We start from the raw sequence: 19,766 nt of genomic DNA, 5'->3' as shown, positions 1-19,766 counted from the left end.
TTTGTCACCATTCCTTTCTGTTTGTTCGGGGCCCCAGCTACGTTTCAGTGGCTCATTGACAGAATCCTCAGACCGCACGGCGCTTACGGCGCTGCCTATCTGGATGACATCATTATTTACAGTAATGATTGGCAGCAGCACCTGTAGCATTTGAGAGCTGTCCTGAAGTCGTTGAGACTGCGGGATTCACGGCAAACCCTAAGAAGTGTGCAGTTGGATGGGTGGAAGTACAGTATCTGGGCTTCCACTTGGGTCATGAACCAGTGCAGCCCCAAACTGATAAGACCGCGGCAATTGCAGCCTGCACGAGACCTTAGACCAAAAAGGAGGTGAGAAAGTTCCTGGGGCTGGCTGGTTATTATCGTAGGTTTGTGCCTAATTATTCGACCGTCACAAGCCTGCTATCTGATCTTATTAAAAAGGGGTCCAGTGGTCGGAGCCGTGTCAGCAGGCGTTCACGCAAGTGAAAGCTGCACTTTGCGGCGGGCTGTTATTGCACTCTCCTGAAATGGGGTTGGGAGCGGTACTGTCCCAGATGGTGGAGGGGAGGAGCGCCCCGTGCTGTACATTAGTCGCAAGCTCTCTATGAGAGAGACTAAGTACAGCGCAATCGAGAAGGAGTGTTTGGCCATCAAGTGGGTGGTCCTCACACTCCGGTACTATCTGTTGGGACGTGCTTTCACCCTCTGTTCAGACCACGCCCCGCTCCAGTGGCTCCATCGCATGAAGGATACAATGCGCGTATCACCCGTTGGTATCTAGCTTTCCAGTGTTTAAGTTTGAGGTGGTCCACAGGCCGGGGGCGCTGATGGCTATTGTGGATTTCCTCTCTAGGAATTGGGGGGGGTGGGTAGTAAGTGACAGGCCGGATGGTTCCCCGGCCTGAGTCGGGCGATGGGGGCATGTGGTGGTGGGGGCGTGGCTGAGTAAAATCACCTCTAGCAGCTGTTTTGTGTTTGCAGTAAGAGCGGAGAGGGATTTAAATCCAGACAATCCAGACCGCCAGAGGGGAGAGAGAAAGCAGAGTTTGAAGCTGTGCGTGTGTTCTGAAAAGCAAATATTTGAGTTGGTACTTATAGCTGAAAAGTGATCTTTTCTGTTAACAAGAAGTTTGACATTAGAGTGTTATAATAATTACAATCCCCGGATTGTTCACCCGACTCCCATTTCCTCTTCACATGACTGAACGAACCTGTTACAGGTGCCAAAAACACAAAACATCCAGTGAGCAGCAGTTCTGTGGACGGAAACGCCTTGTTGATGAGAGAGGTCAACAATGAATGGCCAGACTGATTCGAACTGACAAGTCTATGGTAACTCAGATAACCACTCTGTACAATTGTGGTGAGAAGAATAGAATCTCAGAATGCTATTCTGAGATGCGAGTTGGCGCTGTTTTGGCGGCACGAGGGGGACCTACACCATATTAGACAGGTGGTTTTAATGTTGTGGCTGATCGGTGTGTGTAAATATACTGTATATATCTGTATATAATATTCTATATACTTGTATGTAGGAAAATTGCAGTTCATAAGAAATACATGTACACTAAATTGCTGAAATTGAATGAACACGTATTAACAATATTTGCTGAAAATTCACATAATATTTGAAAACAAAAAATTTACACTATTTATTGACATGGCTGTTGGTAGATTTTGGAGCTAACACAAGGCTGAATGATGACTTCTGTTAAAGGAATATTCTGGGATACAAGTTAAGCTCAATCAACAGCATTTGTGACATTATGTTAATTACCACAAAAAATATTTTTGACTTTTCCCTCCTTTTCTTAAAAAAAGAAAAACAAAAATCTGGGTTCCATTGAGGCACTTATAATGGAAGTGAATGGAGCCAATCCGTAAATGTTAAAATACTTATTGTTTTAAAATTATAGCCATAAGATGTAAACAGTATGAGTGTTGACATGATTTTAGCCTGGTAAAATTGCTTACTAACTTTATTATATAAAATTTTACAACTTAGTTTCCATGACAATGCAGTAAACCCTGTAATCCCGGAAATATGAAACTTTTTACAACTTTACAGCTCAAATAATACACAAGTTTTAAAAGAAGAATTAATATAAGTGCTTTTATAAAATTATAAGATTCACATTCACTGCCTTTTTAACCCACCAAAAATTAGCCCCATTCACTTTCATGTAAGTGGCTCACTGTAATTTTTTTTTTTTACACACTTTTTAAAGAAAAAGAAGGACGAGTCAAAACATTTTTGTAGTAGTAGTCAACAATATGTCACAAATGCTGTCGGTTGAGCTTAACTTGTATTGAAACCAAAATATTCCTTTAATTGCCCAATTGGGCACAGCAATGAGCTATTGGCCAAATGGCCAAAAATTGTCCAAATAATCAGCCTTGCCATAATAACAGTATATCACTACACCTGACGTTCAGATTCATAATTGTTTTTTTTGGGTTCTAACCATTTTGTCCACATTTCTGTCTGTATATTCATAAACAACATGGTGACTGACATTTATTTTCTGATACTTTTATCCTGGGACTCATAGAATAAGGAAAAGCTTGAAAAGTTGCGCAGTCAGTCAGAACAGTTCTGCCAGCGACTGGGGCGCTACCGAATGCCCTTTGCCTGGACGGCCATACACCTCATGAATATAGTCAACAGTGCAGGCAGTCTGGAGAGAGACACAGAGCTTGAGATGGGGCTGTCAGGTAAGTCATTTTGACACATATGTTTGGGGTTGTAAAAAGACACAGATGGTTGTGAACAAGTTTTCCTTATGTTAAAAATGTGCATGCAGATCTTTATACCACAGCACAGCATTTGATCTAATAGTATTGAAGTGTGTAACTACCGACTATGTACCATCATGTAGAGCGCAAAGGCTCGTGGTCAGAGCGTAGGAATTCAAGTATTGTGGGGCGCCGCTCTCTGGAGAGGACCACCAGTGGAGATGAGTCGTGCAGTCTGACCAGCTTCAGACCTGCCACCCTGACAGTCACCAACTTCTTCAAACAGGTCACACTGTTATTCTCAAAAAGCAGACCACAATTGATTTAAATATTGATCTCATTAATAGAAAGCTGACTGTCCTCCAGTTACCGGTCATTACATAATGCAGACCACCAAAGTTTACACAATCCCCTGTTTTTAACAGCTTCATATTTTCTTCTTTTGATTGTGTCACTGTTGTTTTCCCATAGCCTTTGAATATCTGATCTGAAGAAAAATGTACTTCTTTATTTTTGTATTAGGAGGGAGATCGGCTCAGCGATGAAGACCTATTCAAGTTCTTAGCTGACATGCGGCGTCCATCCTCTGTGCTGCGTAGACTGAGGCCTATCACAGGTAGATAACTTATGACATATTTAGTGGTAGTTCGCAATTGTAGTAACTATTTATGTACAGAATTTGTAGTCAATTTAATTAATTCTCCTTTTTTTGTTTTGGTTGAGGTTTATGTAATAACTCATTTTCTTTATGATCTTAGCCCAGTTAAAGATCGACATCTCTCCAGCCCCTGAGAACCCTCACTATTGCCTGACCCCTGAACTGCTCCAAGTTAAGCCTTATCCAGACAGCCGTGTGCGTCCAACAAAAGAGATCCTGGAGTTCCCCGCAAGGGACATCTATGTGCCCAACACCACATACAGGTATCACCTCTAGAGCGGGTCTGTATCACTTTTGATTAAAGTCTAGAGCGGGGAATTTAACAGGGATTTTGCAGCGGTACTGCAGAAGGTATATTAAATTATAATGAACATCAATAACTATTATTTTAATGGATTTTCAATGCAAGCATCATAGCAAAGTATGTAAATTAGGCATGTCATAAAATATCAATGTATCGATTATTGATCGGCATGCTAATTTATCAATTTATTTTTTAAAGGCATCGATATATTACAATTAGCCAACATTCAAATTAGAAGCCTAATTTGCTTGCTTTGCAATTCACTGTCAGTTGGCGTAATAGCATTGGGAGACCACAAGAGGGTGATACAACATTTACTGAAGCAGGTCGTGAGGCACAGGTATCACAACATAGGATCTACTCTGCAGTATTTGTTTTTATTTATTATTATTTATTTATTTTATCCCATGCTGTGTATGTACCGTCATAGAAAATTATTATTTCAAATTTTAGATTGCGCTATGTCGTCCGCCAGACACATCCGGTGCACAACACCTTTAAATATACCCTGCCGCTCACACTTTACCTAAGTTGTGATGAGAAATATATTTGAAAACACAACAATCCCAAGCCTAATGTAAATACATTATTATTACGGATGTCCCAATACTATTTTTTTGAGAACAATTATGAGTACCGCTACTTTCTTTTTGGTACTCGCCGATACTGGGTCTGATACCTGTTTTTTTGTTTTATTTTTTCTGAATTCCATATCAACAATTTATTTAAATTTTATCATCAAAATGGTGTTTAAATAAAATAGTTAATTAAAACTTTAATCAAATGAAAGTATAACAATTAATTTTATACAAGATATTGTATTATTTTTATCAAATGAAATGATTTTATACAGAACCCCACAGCACAATCAAAAATACAGCATTAGAGTTATTTTTGTCAAATAAAGTGCTGCATAACAGAGCATCACAGATGTGAGATGTTGCTTAAATATAATTCAATTACTACTGATTTATAATGATTATTATTTGTAGTATTACAGTGAATATTATATAACTACACAGTAGTGATCTATTTCTGTCATACTTTTTCCCTTAATTGAGCTTTTTTTTTTTTTTTGGTGTATCTTTTATTTTGATGTGCTTCTGTATTGTTATGACCAAGGAACTCTGACGTTATGACCGCGGCTTTCCATTCTGGAAAAGCCGGTAGCTACGTGAATCAAAGTGATTATTAAACCGCAAAAGGCTGCTATTTAATTACATAAATATGTAGTCTGTATGTACCTCACGCTACACAGTGAATAAGCGCTCTGCCTGCTGTCATCTACTTCAAACAGAGTGAGCGATGCTTATGATGGTGTTTTCCGTGTATGAGCCAAGGATCTCTAAAAGGCATGAGCACTTTGTGTCTTTATGTCTGCACAACACCGGCTCCACACATTCACAAGCACTCACATTTAAAGTGCTGCACATGAAAACTATATATTTACAGTGCATCCGGAAAGTATTCACAGCGCTTCACTTTTTCCACATTTTGTTATGTTACAGCCTTATTCCAAAATGGATTAAATTCATTATTTTCCTCAAAATTCTACAAACAATACCCCATAATGACAATGTGAAAGAAGTTTGTTTGAAATCTTTGCAAATTTATTAAAAATAAAAAATGAAAAAAAAAATCACATGTACATAAGTCTTCACAGCCTTTGCCATGACACTCAAAATTGAGTTCAGGTGCATCCTGTTTCCACTGATCATCCTTGAGATGTTTCTACAACTTGATTGGAGTCCACCTGTGGTAAATTCAGATGATTGGACATGATTTGGAAAGGCACACACCTGTCTATATAAGGTCCCACAGTTAACAGTGCATGTCAGAGCACAAACCAAGCCATGAAGTCCAAGCAATTGTCTGTAGACCTCCGAGACAGGATTGTATCGAGGCACAGATCTGGGGAAGGGTACAGAAAAGTTTCTGCAGCATTGAAGGTCCCAATGAGCACAGTGGCCTCCATCATCTGTAAATGGAAGAAGTTTGGAACCACCAGGACTCTTCCTAGAGCTGGCCGCCCGGCCAAACTGAGCAATCGGGGGAGAAGGGCCTTAGTCAGGGAGGTGACCAAAAACCTGATGGTCACTCTGACAGAGCTCCAGCGTTTCTCTGTGGAGAGAGGAGAACCTTCCGGAAGAACAACCATCTCTGCAGCACTCTACCAATCAGGCCTGTATGGTAGAGTGGCCAGACGGAAGCCATTCCTCAGTAAAAGGCACATGACAGCCCGCCTGGAGTTTGTCAAAAGGCACCTGAAGGACTGTCAGACCATGAGAAACAAAGATTGAACTCTTTGGCCTGAATGGCAAGCGTCATGTCTGGAGGAAACCAGGCACTGCTCATCACCTGGCCAATACCATCCCTACAGTGAAGCATGGTGGTGGCAGCATCATGCTGTGGGGATGTTTTTCAGCGGCAGGAACTGGGAGACTAGTCAGGATCGAGGGAAAGATGAATGCAGCAATGTACAGAGACATTCTTGATGAAAACCTGCTCCAGAGCACTCTGGACCTCAGACTGCGGCGAAGGTTCATCTTCCAACAGGACAACGACCCTAAGCACACAGCCAAGATAACAAAGGAGTGGCTCCGGGACAACTCTGTGAATGTCCTTGAGTGGCCCAGCCAGAGCCCTGACTTGAACCCGATTGAACATCTCTGGAGAGATCTGAAAATGGCTGTGCACCGACGCTCCCCATCCAACCTGATGGAGCTTGAGAGGTCCTGCAAAGAAGAATGGGAGAAACTGCCCAAAAATAGGTGTGCCAAGCTTGTAGCATCATACTCAAAAAGACTTGAGGCTGTAATTGGTGCCAAAGGTGCTTCAACAAAGTATTAAGCAAAGGCTGTGAATACTTATGTACATGTGATTTTTTTTTTTTTTTTTTTTTTTTTTCTTTTTAATAAATTTGCAAAGATTTCAAACAAACTTCTTTCACGTTGTCATTATGGGGTATTGTTTGTAGAATTTTGAGGAAAATAATGAATTTAATCCATTTTGGAATAAGGCTGTAACATAACAAAATGTGGAAAATTGAATACTTTCCGGATGCACTGTATCTCTTTAAATTGCATCTTTTGCTGTTAAATAATTTCACTAGCTCATGACGTGATTTTAATTTGTGCGCTGATTGTTTACGTAATGACAGCCATACGTCAGATGGTATCGGTTTTTGGTATCGAAGCATTTTACGAGCATGAATACAAGTACATGAGCGCAGTATCGGACCCGATTCCGATACCAGTATCATTATCAGGACACCCCTAATTATTATTGTACTATACGCATGTTATTATTGACCTTTATAGAAATTCCACACTCAGTTTTTTACAAGATGTAACAGGGGGTCCCTGCTCATCTCTCTACAACAAGGGGTCCTTGGCCTGAAAAGGTTAATAACCCCTTGTCTAGATCGTAAACACCAACACATGCCTTGTTTTTTGCCTGTTAGAAAGGTGTTGTCTAAATTATGAATTGCTAAATAGCCAGGCCTCTTTCTTTGCAAGCATTCATCCTCACTGAATGACCTAACACCTGACCCCCCTATTTAAGGTTTCTGTTTCAGACAAGGTCAGTCAGACAAAGATGCTTATCATCTGCATATGTTGACATAACCTGTCATTCAGAAGACATGTTTGCTCACTCTCAGCCTCTGCCTACTTTGTTATCTTCTAGTGGACATGCTCACATCATAGTCAGCCTTGATTTGGGTGATGCTGACTGGACAGTTTAGGACATGCCTCTATTCTGATATAGTTTACTGCCAACAACATTATTATGCTAGATTTATCAAACTGGTCAGGTCTGTCATATGTGAAGGTCATACAAGATTTTAATTATGAAGGGCTGGGTTCACATGCAGATTAAGCTTGATCCTACTGCTGGACAAATATGATCTGTTAAAAATCTGTTAATTATAATAGTTCTGTAATTTATGCTCTGCCACTCTGCCAAGATTTTTCTCAAACTGTAGTTCAGAGTTTTGAATTAAACCAGTGAAATCGTTGTTCTCTGTTATTGAAATTTGTTTTATTACACAACATTGCCATAAATGCTTACCATGTAAGTTTGGGTATTTTAGCCATTTATTGCACTCATGAAAATTAAATTGGCTTTTATTTTTGTCTTAATGTTTAATTGTTTTGCTATAAATATGATGTACCAGACCATCACTAAGGAACATTCTGTAAACTAAATATATACAGTACAGCTGAGTATGCACAAAGCATAACCAGGAGTCAATATGACTCAGTAACAGAAAGAGACATGCAGCAGATCAAACTTTAACCACCATAATGGCACATTTCTTGGTAACACTTTATAATAACTTCAATTAATAACATTTAACAAACATTATATATTGCTTAAATGTGCACTCAGTCATTTGTGTTTGTTACGCTGTGGCATCACATAAAAGCAAAAGTTTAGCTGTTGTAGAAATGTCTTATTTGCAATCATCCATGATTTATTCTGAGTGAAAGTGTCCAATAACAGAGGTTGCAAAGAAATGATTGATTTGTGTATTTTCATATATTAAAATTTGTATGTACATAAACAACTTATCTGTTTAGAATTATATGTTTGTTCAAGACAAAAGTTAGACTATTTAAAAGTGTTACCCATTGATTTTCTTGTTTTGCACATTTTAGAACATTGCTTAAATACAATCTTTAAGTTAAAATACAATAAAACCAATGCATTGAGAAGCTTTATAGTTGAATGCAATGTAGTTCTATAATAGTGTGTGCATTGTCAACACACTTATTGCTAAATCTAGTCCACTTTTAATAATATCATGCACCAGATGTTCCATAGGTGAATCTTGCTATTTGAATCTGTGGTTTTATGATGTTTTTTTAAAAACCAATTATTCTTCCTCAACAAGCTGCAAGGTTGTAATCCAATGACCTATGAAGATTCTGAACTAACACATGCATGTTGCAATACCCCTTTGACTTGGTTTCTACTCTCTACCAGAGTCAATGACCTGTTGTAATTGCATCAGCCTATGGTGAAAAATCAGCAGTTTTGGACTGTCTATAGAGAAAGGGGAAAGCTTTGTTGGCTAGTGTCTACTGCCATTGTGACCCCACTGATTGATCTTGAATTGCCCAATGGAGAACAGGGTCAGGGATTATTGAAACTGGGCTGATGGCCTGATGGTGATCTTTGTGGATTTGAGGCTATAGGAGCTTCCTTTGGCTGGCCTCCAGTAGATCTCTTTCCTGCGCTGGGGATGAGATTTTGATCTCATCCAGGCATATCTCCCATTTAAGTTGGTGTCCCCGCATGCATTAAACCACCAACCACCTGAAAACAACAAACATTTTATGATGAATACTAGAATAGTGTAGACCGCCATTGAATTACATTAGACTAAACGTGCACAGTTAATTTTTTATATGACCATTTGATACCTGTGTAGTTGTGGGCGCAGTTGGACTCATCAAGATTATCATTGTCTTTGTCCTTGGTTGAGAACTTCATGCCTGTGTGGTTGCTCATGGCATCAGGCAGATTTCCAGATAAAGGTGCCAGATGAAGGGTGTAATCAGATGCAGTGCCATCCAGGGTGAACGTGTACTCTATAAAACTCTTTTCCTCTTTCCAGTCTTCCAGTTCGATGTGTAAAATGTATTCTCCTTGTTGAGCAATGGAATGGATCTTCTCCAAGCCAAGCCAAAACTCCTCTTTAACAAAAATACATTTTCACATTTTCACATAGGCTTAAAGGGATATATATATATATATATATATATATATATATATATATATATATATATATATACATGGGAATAGGTTATTCTGTCTTAAAGGAATATTCTGGGTTCAATGCAAGTTAAGCTCAATCAACAGCATATGTGGCATATTGTTGATTACCACAAAAATTAATCTTGACTTGTTTCTCCTTTTCTTAAAAAAAAAAAAAAAAAAAAAAAAAAAAATGGAGGTTACAATGAGGCACTTACAACGGAAGTGAATGGATGAATTTTTTAAGATTTAAAACACATAAATGTGAAGTTTATAATTTGACAAAAAAATAATTAAATTAATTATATTAAAACTTGTGATATTTTAACTTAAGTTGTTTAAATCATCATTTTTGTAGTCATTTTAGGGTTTTAGTGTTTATGGCGTTACGTTGTCATGGCGATGAAGTTGTACAACTGGATATAACTTCACAAATAATAGGTTAGCAAGCGATTTTATCACACTAAAATCATGTTAACGTGCATTGTTTACATTTTGTGGCTATACTTTTCAAACGGTGAGTATTTTAGCTTTTTTAAAGAATATTAAATTTTTGTGGTAATCAACATTGTGTCACAAATGCTGTTGATTTAGCTTAACTTGTACTGAACCCGGAATATTTCTTTAAGGACTCATCACGTCTTATTTTTAAAACGTCATGGTTACTTGCGTAACCTCCGTTCCCTGATGGAGGGAACGAGACGTGTCGATGTAGTGACACTAGGGGTCACTCTTGGGAGCCCGAGACACCTTCTGGTCTTTGATAAAAGGCCAATGAAAATTGCCGAGTGGTATTTGCATGCCATTCCCCCGGACATATGGGTATAAAAGGAGCTGGTATGCAACCACTCATTCAGGTTTTATGCTGAGAAGCTGAGACAAGGTCCAGCCATTTCAGCGGGTAGTTCAGCGTTGTGGCATGAGGGACACAATGTCTCGTTCCCTCCATCAGGGAACGGAGGTTATGCAAGTAACCATGACGTTCTCTATCTGTCACTCACTCTACGTTGTATCGATGTAGTGACACTAGGGGTCCCTATACAAAACACTGCAACTGGCTGAACTGTGTTACGTGAACTGGCGGTGTGTGACGGGCAGACAACTGTGTGCCTCGTAGCCAGAGCACCAGGATGACACGTAACCTCCCCCAACATAGTTATGAGTGTCAAACGGCCCTTTGGGGCCATTGACAAGTCGACTACCCAAAAAATAGAGACAGGCTAGCCCAGTCGTGGCCTCTTTTCCCCTTCTTTTTTTTTCACTCCCTAAAAAAAAGGGGGATTATCCGACTGGGCCGACCAGGTCTAGTCGGGAGGACACCACGTAGACCACACCTTGCCCAGAGAGAGGGGGGGATATTTAAGTGGAAAATACATCACATGGTCTTGCCGATCATGTGGAGAAGTCTCATGGTAGATCCTACCCAACGGGGGAGGAGTTACTACAAACATGGAGACTGTGGCAGAGGGGGCTCTGCCCAAGGAAGATGCAATTTGCCAACAGGGAAACGAATTAGCAGAAGATATACATCGCATGGGGTTACCTTACAGGGAACCGCCACATGCGGAGCACCTACCCCAGAACAGGGCTCTTAGTTAGCATGTGTACTGGGCCGGCAGCGAGTCTCTCTGAAAACTCGACTGCCACAGGGCTCGGAGGAAGTCAACCAGGGAACATAGTTTGTGAACACTACTGGGAATTAATGGCACACGTCTTCAGCTCAGAGGAGGTGAAAGGCGCTATGTGCAAGCGATACACCAGCCGGCTATCCCGGGCTTATCCGCTTGTATTGCGTGCCACTACCCGGGACGAAACCGGTTCCACCCGGAGGATGTAGAACCTCACAAGTTGTTGGGTGTTGCCCAGCCCGCTGCTCTGCAAATGTCTGTTAGAGAGGCACCCCTGCACGCGATCCAAATAAATGTGTAAAGCGTGCACCGGACACAGCAACGACAGGGCTGGGTCTGCCTCCTCCTGGGGCAGTGCTCGCAGGTTCACCACCTGGTCCCTAAAAGGGGTGGTGGGAACCTTGGGCACATAGCCCGGTCGGGGTCTCAAAATCACGTGAGTGTAGCTCGGACCGAACTACAGGCACGTTTCGCTGACAGAGAATGCTTGCAGGACTCCTACCCTCTTGATGGAAGTGAGCGCAGTCAGGAGGGCAGTCTTCAAGGAGAGTGCCTTAAGCTCAGCTGACTGCAAAGGCTCAAAGGGGGCTCTCTGTAGACCCTGAAGAACTACAGAGAGGTCCCATAAGGGAACGAGGCGCGGTCTGGAGGGGTTCAGCCTCCTGGTGCCTCTCAAGAACCTGATGATCAGGTCGTGCTTCCCTAAGGACTTACCGTCCACTGTGTTGTTGTGTGCTGCTATAGCAGCAACGTACACCTTCAAGGTGGAAGGAGACAGCCGCCTTTCCAACCTCTCCTGCAGGAAGGAAAGCACCAATCTGACTGCGCATCTCTGGGGGTCTTCCCATTGGGAAGAACACCACTTAGCGAACAGACGCCACTTCAAGGCATACAGGCGCCTCGTAGAGGGAGCCCTAGCCTGAGTGATCGTGTCTACCACCGCGGGTGGTAGACCACTTAGATCTTCCACGTCCCGTCCAGGGGTCAGACATGGAGATTCCAGATGTCTGGTCGCGGGTGCCAGATGGTGCCCCGTCCCTGAGAAAGAAGGTCCTTCCTCAGGGGAATTCGCTGGGGGGGGGGGCTGTTGCGAGGAGCGTGTGGTCCGAGAACCATGTCTGGGTGGGCCAGTAGAGTGCTACCAGGACGACCTTCTCCTCGTCCTCCCTGACCTTGCACAGAGTCTGTGCAAGTAGGCTCACTGGGGGAAACGCATATTTGTGCAGGCCAGGGGGCCAGCTGTGTGCCAGCGCGTCTATGCCGAGATGTGCCTCGGTCAGGGCGTACCAGAGCAGGCAGTGGGAGGACTCTTGGGAGGCGAACAGGTCTACCTGTGCCTGTCCGAATCGACTCCAGATCAGCTAGACCACCTGAGGGTGGAGTCTCCACTCTCCCCTGAGGGTAACCTGCCAAGACAGCGCGTCCGCTGCAGTGTTGAGGTCGCCCGGGATGTGAGTGGCTCGCAGCGACTTGAGGTGCTACTGATTCCAGAGGAGTAGACAGTGGGCGAGTTGTGACATACAATGAGAGCGCAGACCACCTTGGCGGTTGACATATGCTACCATTGCCGTGTTGTCTGTCCGAACTAACACGTGCTTGTCCTAGATCAACGGTCGGAACCTCCGCAGGGCGAGCAGAATTGCCAGCATCTCGAGGCAGTTGATGTGCTTACGCAGCCGTGGGTCCATCCATAAGTCGGCAGCATGCCCGTTGCAAACAACACCCCAACCCGTTTTGGAGGTGTCTGTCATGACCACGACGCACCTGGAGATCTGCTCTAGGGACTAGGGACTGCTTCTACGCCTGCCCGTAGAAAGTGAGGTTGGTCCGAGGGCTGAAGAGGCGGTGACAGACCGGCGTGATGACCATGCGATGTGCCCTGCGGTGCCATGCCCATCTCGGGACTAGAGTCTGAAGCCAGTGCTGAAGCGGTCTCATATGCGTTAACCCAAGCGGGGTGGCCACCGCTGAGGATGCCATATGCCCCAGGAGCCTCTGAAAGAGTTTCAGTGGAACCGTTGTTTTCTGTTTGAATGCCTTCAAACAGGTCAACACTGACTGTGCGCGCTCATTCGTGAGGCACGCCATCAACGAGACTGAGTCCAACTCCAAACCAAGAAAAGGGATGCTCTGAACCGGGAGGAGCTTGCTCTTTTCCCAGTTGACTCGAAGCCCTTGTCGGCTGAGGTGCAAGAGCACCATTACCTTGTGTGCACACCACACATCCTGAGAGTGAGCTAGGATTAGCCAGCCGTCGGGCTAGTTGAGGATGCAAACTTCCCTTAGCGGGGCAAGGGCTGCCTCTGCGACCTTCATCAAGACGCAAGGGAACAAGGACAGACCGGAAGGGAGGACCTTGTACTGATATGCCCAACCCTCAAATGCAAACCGCAGGAAGGGTGTGTCGAGGTAGAATCGAGACGTGGAAGTACGCGTCCTTCAGGTCTACTGCCGCGAACCAATCTTGATGCCGGACGCTCGCTAGTGTGAGTTTTTGCGTCAGCATCTAGGATGGGAGTCTGTGTAAAGCCCGGTTCAGTAATCGCATGTCCAAGATTGGCCGCAACCCACCGCCTTTTTTCGGTACAGTGAAGTAGGGGCTGTAAAACCCCTTCTTCATCTCGGCCGGAGGGACAATCTCGTCAGACGTACCGGTGGGTGGGGCCTCGCGGCGGGGTGGAGCCTGAGGTGCCACACGTGTCGTGGCCGTACTGAGTTCAGGGACATTGAAGTACTTACCTGGTTCCTTGTAACCACCCCCGGAACAGACTGGGACGGGGGAGGAAGAGGCCTGTCTTCGTGACCCTTGGAGACTGTCACATCGGGGGAGGATTTGTGCCACAGCTCGGCACTCAGGGGCGGGGAGACCGCCGCTGGAGCGCCAAACCTGCCAAATAGAGTGGTGGACATTGGTCGTGATGACGGCCGTGCACACCGGATACGTGACCCAGGGAACAAGGAAACTGCTCTTTCTGAACTCTTGGGTACTGCAGCCACTTGGGCATGCAGCACTATTAAATGCAAAGGTAACAAAAGATTCTTCTCCCGGCACTCGACCGGGGGATGGAGTGGTCTGCTTACCAGCTCCAGAACAGCGGGTTTCGTCGTCCCTGGGTCGCCCTTCTCAGGGGCGCTTCGAAGCCTTTCGCGGGTTCTTTGCGGCTGCAAGACAGGTGGCGTCTGCTTCCTGCGGCAGAGCCGGTACAGTCACCGCAGGGGGACGCCCTTGGCGATGAGCAGACGGGGGGCAGGATGTGCCGGATAACCTCTGTCTGCTGCTTCACCGCTGAGAACTGCTGGGCAAAGTCCTCTGTGTCACCGGACTGGCCAACTTGGGAAATGGGGGCAGCAAGGAACCGTGCCTTGTCGGCCTCTCCCATCTCAACCAGGTTGCACCAAAGGTGGCGCTCCTGTACCACCAAGGTGGATATCGCCCGCCCGAGAGACTGCGCCGTGACCTTCGTCGCCCGGAGAGCGAGGTCGGTCACCGAGCGCAGCTCCTGCATCAATTCCGGGGTGGATCTACCCTTGTGCAGTTCCTTTAGCGCCTTGGCGGACTTGCAGGAGAGCCATGGCGTGCAGGGCGGAGGCGGCTTGTCCAGCGGAACCGTAGGCCTTAGCATCAGAGACGATATAAACCTACAGGCCTTGGACGGGAGCTTTGGGCGCCCATGCCAGGTGGTGTCGCCTTTATCCACGGGGGGATTGCCGAATAGCCCTTGGCCGCCCCACCATCGAGGGTAGTGAGGGCGGGGAAGCTGAAAGATCGGGACCGGGCAGTAAAAAGTGCCTCCCACGACCTTGTCAGCTCTTCATGCACTTCCGGGAAGTAAGGAACGGGGGCGGGGCGTGGCTTTGAGGGGTGCCGCGAGCCCAGGAACCAATCATTGAGCCGCGAAGGTTCAGGGAAGAGCGGAGGGTTCCACTCTAGCCCGACACTCGCGGCTGCCCGGAAAAGCATGTCGTCATCTCCGCGTCAGCCTGTGACAGGGTGACCGCACCCGAAGGGAGGAGCCCAGCTGAGGCTTCTGCGTCCAAGTGAACGAGCCCGCTCTCCGATGCTGCGCTCGAGAGCTCATCACTTTTGCGGGCTCCGAATAAGAGGTCGAACTCGCTGTGAGACGAGCCGGCGGACTCATCCGGAAGCCCGATCGGGACAGACGAGCATGCTGAGGAATGGAAGGTCCACGGGTGGATACTCGGCAGAGTCGGTCCCATTGGGTTCCCCAAATCGCCCCCAGTGCTAGCCACGATGGCCTCATACCCATGGGTAGAAGGACCGAGGCGGGGAGCCTCTGGGGTGGCTTGCTTTCTTACGAAGGAAAGCTGCGATCGTGATCATCAGAAGGCGAGAGATAACGAGCGCAACCAGGAATAACACACAAAGGAAAGGCATCTTTAAAAAGATGCGTCTTTAAAAAGATGTTTCGTGTGTGCCGCTCTTTTAGAGAAATATACTCTTTATTTCTGCCGAAGCGCCCAGGGGCATTCTCTGCAGTGCACCCATGCAGAGGAGGGAGAAGCCGCTGAAATGCGCCATCAGATCCAGCAGAGGTGAATGAACAGTCGTGGGAATTCAGCTCAATGAGCATGACCGTTCGGCTCCGAAGAGAAAATCTGAATGAGTGGTTGCATACCAGCTCCTTTTATACCCGTATGTCCGGGGGAGTGGCATGCAAAAACCACTCACCAATTTTCATTGGCCTTTTATCAAAGACCAGAGGTGTCTCGGGCTCCCAAGAGTGACCCCTATTGTCACTACATTGACACAACGTCGAGTGAGTGACAGATAGGGAACCCAGGTTTTCCAGGGTTTTTGTCACTGGGAATTTTTCATTGTTTTCTTGGCTTAGCGACCAGCACGAAGGTATGAAACTGTACAACCTATTGAACAGTGTACATGTATCCCTCACAGGTTAATTTTCATTAGTAAATTATTAAAGATACACTGCTAAATTCTGGGCTCTCTATCGACATCTGTGGTTGAAACATAAAATTGCAAGTTACTTGTGGAGGAACACTGTCAGATCTGACAAGCTACACCAAGAGTCGTACAAGAAAGTTATACAAGACGTGTGTCTGAAAAATATATTGTCTGAGCAAGTAGCATATCAGCTGACGGACCATCTTGTCTTTGTTTATGGACATCATGTAAACACGCAAGGACAAATGACTGAAGCCTGAAATTTCCCGCCACTTCGAATCCAACAGCTCTGAATGTAAAATCATTATAGGCTTACCGTAGTGACTCATGGTAAAGCAAGAATGTGGATTGTTTGTTTTTGCTCGGTTTATTTCTAATGTAAAATTAATTATACATTTAAATATGGCGTCTACCCTGACTTAGGTCCATTGCTCCCAAATTTTATTCAGAAACGTTCATGTTTCAACATTTTGTCCGCTCAGGTCTTCGTCAGGAAAACTTTTGTTTGAACAAGCACTTGTACCCAACATGAGTTGGATGTGCACACTTTACTGTAAAATTTCCCAGTTATTTAATAAACCTACATGTTTTTACTTGACCTTGAGGCATGACTGAAATCCAGTCAGACAAAAGATCTGATATTAGAATTGTAAAAGATTCTGAACTTTTTGAAGCTTATGGCAGTTTTTTGTAATGCAGTCGGACTGCTTTTGCTAACACTAAGTGTACAGCATAGTTTCCTTTCATAATTGTCCCTGGCTACAGACACATTAGACTACAGAAGCACAAAGTCTTATTGCTGTCCATAAATTTACAGTAGCATTAAAGCAGTGTCAAATGGAACTTTTTTTGGAAGCAGCAAAACAAATGGAAGCAAAATTGATAAATGGAAGCAAACGTTTTTGTTTTGTTTGTCTGTGGAAACTGAGACCTGAATTATTCCATAGATATTGAAGACTTTATGTTTTTAAGTAGACATTCCACATTACATGAAGAGGTATACCTACTTTCCAGATTGCCAAATCCATGTTCATATCTTTCCCACGACTGGTCAAAATCAACAGAACCATCCTCCCTCCTCTGGATGACTGTGGCGGCTCCATCTTCCAAATAAAGAGTGTTGTTAATCTCTTAAAGGGAGTCTTCTATTCAAATTAATAAAAATGGAACTGGCTATATATTTGGTCAAGAAAATAAACCAAATCTTTGTTTTCTAGGTGAAATCACTAGGAAGTCTGATTAGATTAAGTTATTGTTTCCTTACCAGAACTTATCTCACAGTACACACTGAAAGGTTCAGATTGATTGGGTTTGATTGGGTAAATTCCACTGTTCCTCTGGCCTCTTTTGAACACATCACTGCAATCCATTGGAAAGTCTGTGCAAAAAAAACACAGCTGATGATTTCGGAATTATTAAAGCAACAATTTAAACAATTGAAAGATGATGGCTTTCCTGCTGTTCTTACCAGTTGAGTCTGTAGTTCCATTTGTTGGGTTTGTCAAGTACCCAAAATGGTCAGGCATCTCTGGACTTAAATCCATAGTTTTTTCAGTTGTCTCTTGAAAAGTGTCATTATTCAGCTGCAATAAATTACAATTAATTTGCAATAAATGAGAAGGAAAAAAAGCCAAAATGGTTACACTGATAATTAGAACTTTACTGAAACTCCTTTGAACTTGACTGAAAATGCATCCCTAATCTGAAATGTAAGATTTTAAAGTAAGGGATGGATTACCTTATCTTCAAGACTTTTAATTTTGGTCTTCTGGTAGTTGAGCTGTTCATGTTGCTCTTTCACAGATTTAAGCAGATCTGTAATGGTCTTTTCTTGTGTTTCAATCACATCCTGCAACAAAAAAAGTTGCAGTACATAAAAAACTGGATGCAGCTTGAAAAGACTTCTGTACAGCTGAAACGTTCCAACTGAATGGTTTTCGAAGGACTTGGTACAAACTAGCATAAAATTCTAGACCCATTCTGCTAAAGAACTCACTCACCTTCAAGGCAGAGATCTCCTGAAGTTGCTCCATGGGCATCATGCTCTGAGATAAGCCCTTCAGCTTTTCCTCCAGTCCACCAACCTTGCTGTGCAGCTGGCTTCGCTCCTGTAGAATGTTGTTGATTTTGGAGTTGATCTCGAGCGACAAGTTCTTGATCTCCTCGTTGTTAGCCTTCAAAAATGTGGTTGTCTTCTTCAGCTTCTCCTCTTCCTCTTTGATCTCACTAGTAACCACCTTGAGCTGGTAGAAGGACCGGTCAAATATGTTGAGCTTCTGGAAGATGTCATTGATCTGAGCCTTGGTCTTGTGCACGAACTCCCGGAGACTCTGACCGAGCTGGAGCAGTCCGTTAGCCAACAGTCGTACATCATCTAACATGGCAAAGTGGGACTTAGCTTCGGTTGGTGTCAGGGTGGTTAAAATGGGTGCCTCCGAAGGTGCTTTCCTGGGATTAGGGACCACACTTGTCATGGACAAGCTGAGCAACAAAAACAGAAAGATGAACTTCATTATAGCCGGTTTGGTGGTGTTTGCATCAACTTTGCTTAACTGCGTCTGTTTTGTTCCCAGTGCCTGCAGGCTCTAGCTTCCTTTTCTCTCTACTCCTTTCTCATCTACTAATATGATCACAACGCAAAAGGCAGCAGAGATTCCCCAAATATATATGGCTGCACTAAGAGGGGAGGGAGTATTTGGTTATTATTAAGCAGGTTGTGCTTGAGCCTGAGTATCCTCCCCCTAATTTGTGGAAGGTTTACTTGGTGCAATCAATTTACAGTATCGCACACACACATACACTGCCCCCCTCTCGCCACACATCCATAACCTGGCCCCTTGGTCACAACTGATAAGCGAAGATGAACGATTCTACTGGCAGGCAGATGAATCATCCCATCAATTGATCATGTCATCACTGCGGTCACTTGGTGCACTCTTTATGTACTGCTGGTTGGGAATTTATAATAAAAGCATGCAATTTATGGTTCCGCGTTTGATTTAACAGTTCCCTGAATCAGCGAAGCATCACTCCTGGTGCCACTGAGATGGTCTGCATGTACCAGCAGAATTGTCACTTGAGCTCAGGACTGCTCATTTGAGGCAGTAATAGAAATGAGTGATGACTGAAGTTGGCAGAGTTTGGGCCAGTGGACTGATATGTACCAGATTATTATTTACTGCTTCATATTAATCTTCCTTACCGCATTGTCTGCAGTGTTGCTAGTCTGGAAAAATAACCCTGCTTCAACTGAAAACCTCAAGATTTCCATATGATTTTCAACTGTGCCAGTGTTATGCTATTACACAGCATTATGTCCAAACTTTGTGCGACACAATAAAGCAACCAACAATGAAAATGTATTTCTTGTAAGTAGGACTTTTTGTCCTAACCAGCTGTCCAAAATGGCAATCCAAATAGCTGTATATTAAACACCATAGATGCTCTGATTAGCTGTGAACGTGTTAAGTTGCCCAACATTTTTGCCTTCATTGCGGACAGACAAATTACTTGTCGCTGGAAACTTCTGTGACTGTTTTCTGTCTAGTTTTTACTAATGCTTTAATAGCTACATATGTTTTAAGCCATTCTTGAGTTCATGTGTTTTAACTGTGATCAGATGTATGACAAGTTTATCAGTTCATGTTTGTGCAGTGATGAAATCCTAAAACTTAGCAACTCTTAATAGGCATAGCTCTGTAGGCAGAAAACTTATCTGTCAGATATTCAGTCATGGCCAGGATTTTGTGAACCCCCTACATTTTTGACTTTA

The 19,766-nt window shown here is 44.0% G+C and overlaps 2 protein-coding genes across 15 annotated transcripts in view; one reads left to right on the top strand and one right to left on the bottom strand.

Annotated features, from left to right (window-relative positions):
• The window catches only part of LOC127445810 (dedicator of cytokinesis protein 7-like), an 89,265-nt gene that overhangs the window by 15,899 nt on the left and 53,600 nt on the right, over positions 1–19,766 (top strand). For all 14 annotated transcript variants that reach the window (XM_051706155.1, XM_051706156.1, XM_051706152.1 and 11 more), the window contains exons 11-14: positions 2,534–2,696; positions 2,861–3,003; positions 3,240–3,333; positions 3,476–3,638. In XM_051706155.1, coding sequence (XP_051562115.1) covers positions 2,534–2,696; positions 2,861–3,003; positions 3,240–3,333; positions 3,476–3,638 — 563 coding nt within the window. The remainder of the gene's footprint in view (positions 1–2,533; positions 2,697–2,860; positions 3,004–3,239; positions 3,334–3,475; positions 3,639–19,766) is intronic.
• Positions 7,791–18,638, bottom strand: LOC127445814 (angiopoietin-related protein 3-like). The gene is made up of 7 exons (XM_051706171.1): positions 17,995–18,638; positions 17,733–17,843; positions 17,463–17,577; positions 17,259–17,372; positions 17,002–17,097; positions 9,109–9,381; positions 7,791–9,001 (listed from the first exon to the last, which is right to left on the bottom strand). Exons 1-7 carry the CDS (start codon positions 18,505–18,507, stop codon positions 8,826–8,828), a joined length of 1,398 nt encoding a protein of 465 aa, XP_051562131.1. The 5' UTR covers positions 18,508–18,638; the 3' UTR covers positions 7,791–8,825.

Source organism: Myxocyprinus asiaticus, chromosome 9, assembly GCF_019703515.2.
Source record: "Myxocyprinus asiaticus isolate MX2 ecotype Aquarium Trade chromosome 9, UBuf_Myxa_2, whole genome shotgun sequence".
NCBI classification, from domain to species: domain Eukaryota; kingdom Metazoa; phylum Chordata; class Actinopteri; order Cypriniformes; family Catostomidae; genus Myxocyprinus; species Myxocyprinus asiaticus.
This window is presented reverse-complemented; position numbering and strand designations above follow the sequence as displayed.

Excerpts from the sequence above, each read along its gene's own strand:
- LOC127445814 (XM_051706171.1), bottom strand. The coding sequence starts at position 18,507 with ATGAAGTTCATCTTTCTGTTTTTGTTGCTCAGCTTGTCCATGACAAGT. Across the intron at positions 17,844-17,994 it reads AGGAGATCTCTGCCTTGAAG|GATGTGATTGAAACACAAGA; the intron begins GTGAGTGAGTTC and ends TTTTTGTTGCAG. Across the intron at positions 17,098-17,258 it reads GTACTGTGAGATAAGTTCTG|ATGGAGCCGCCACAGTCATC; the intron begins GTAAGGAAACAA and ends TTTATTTGGAAG.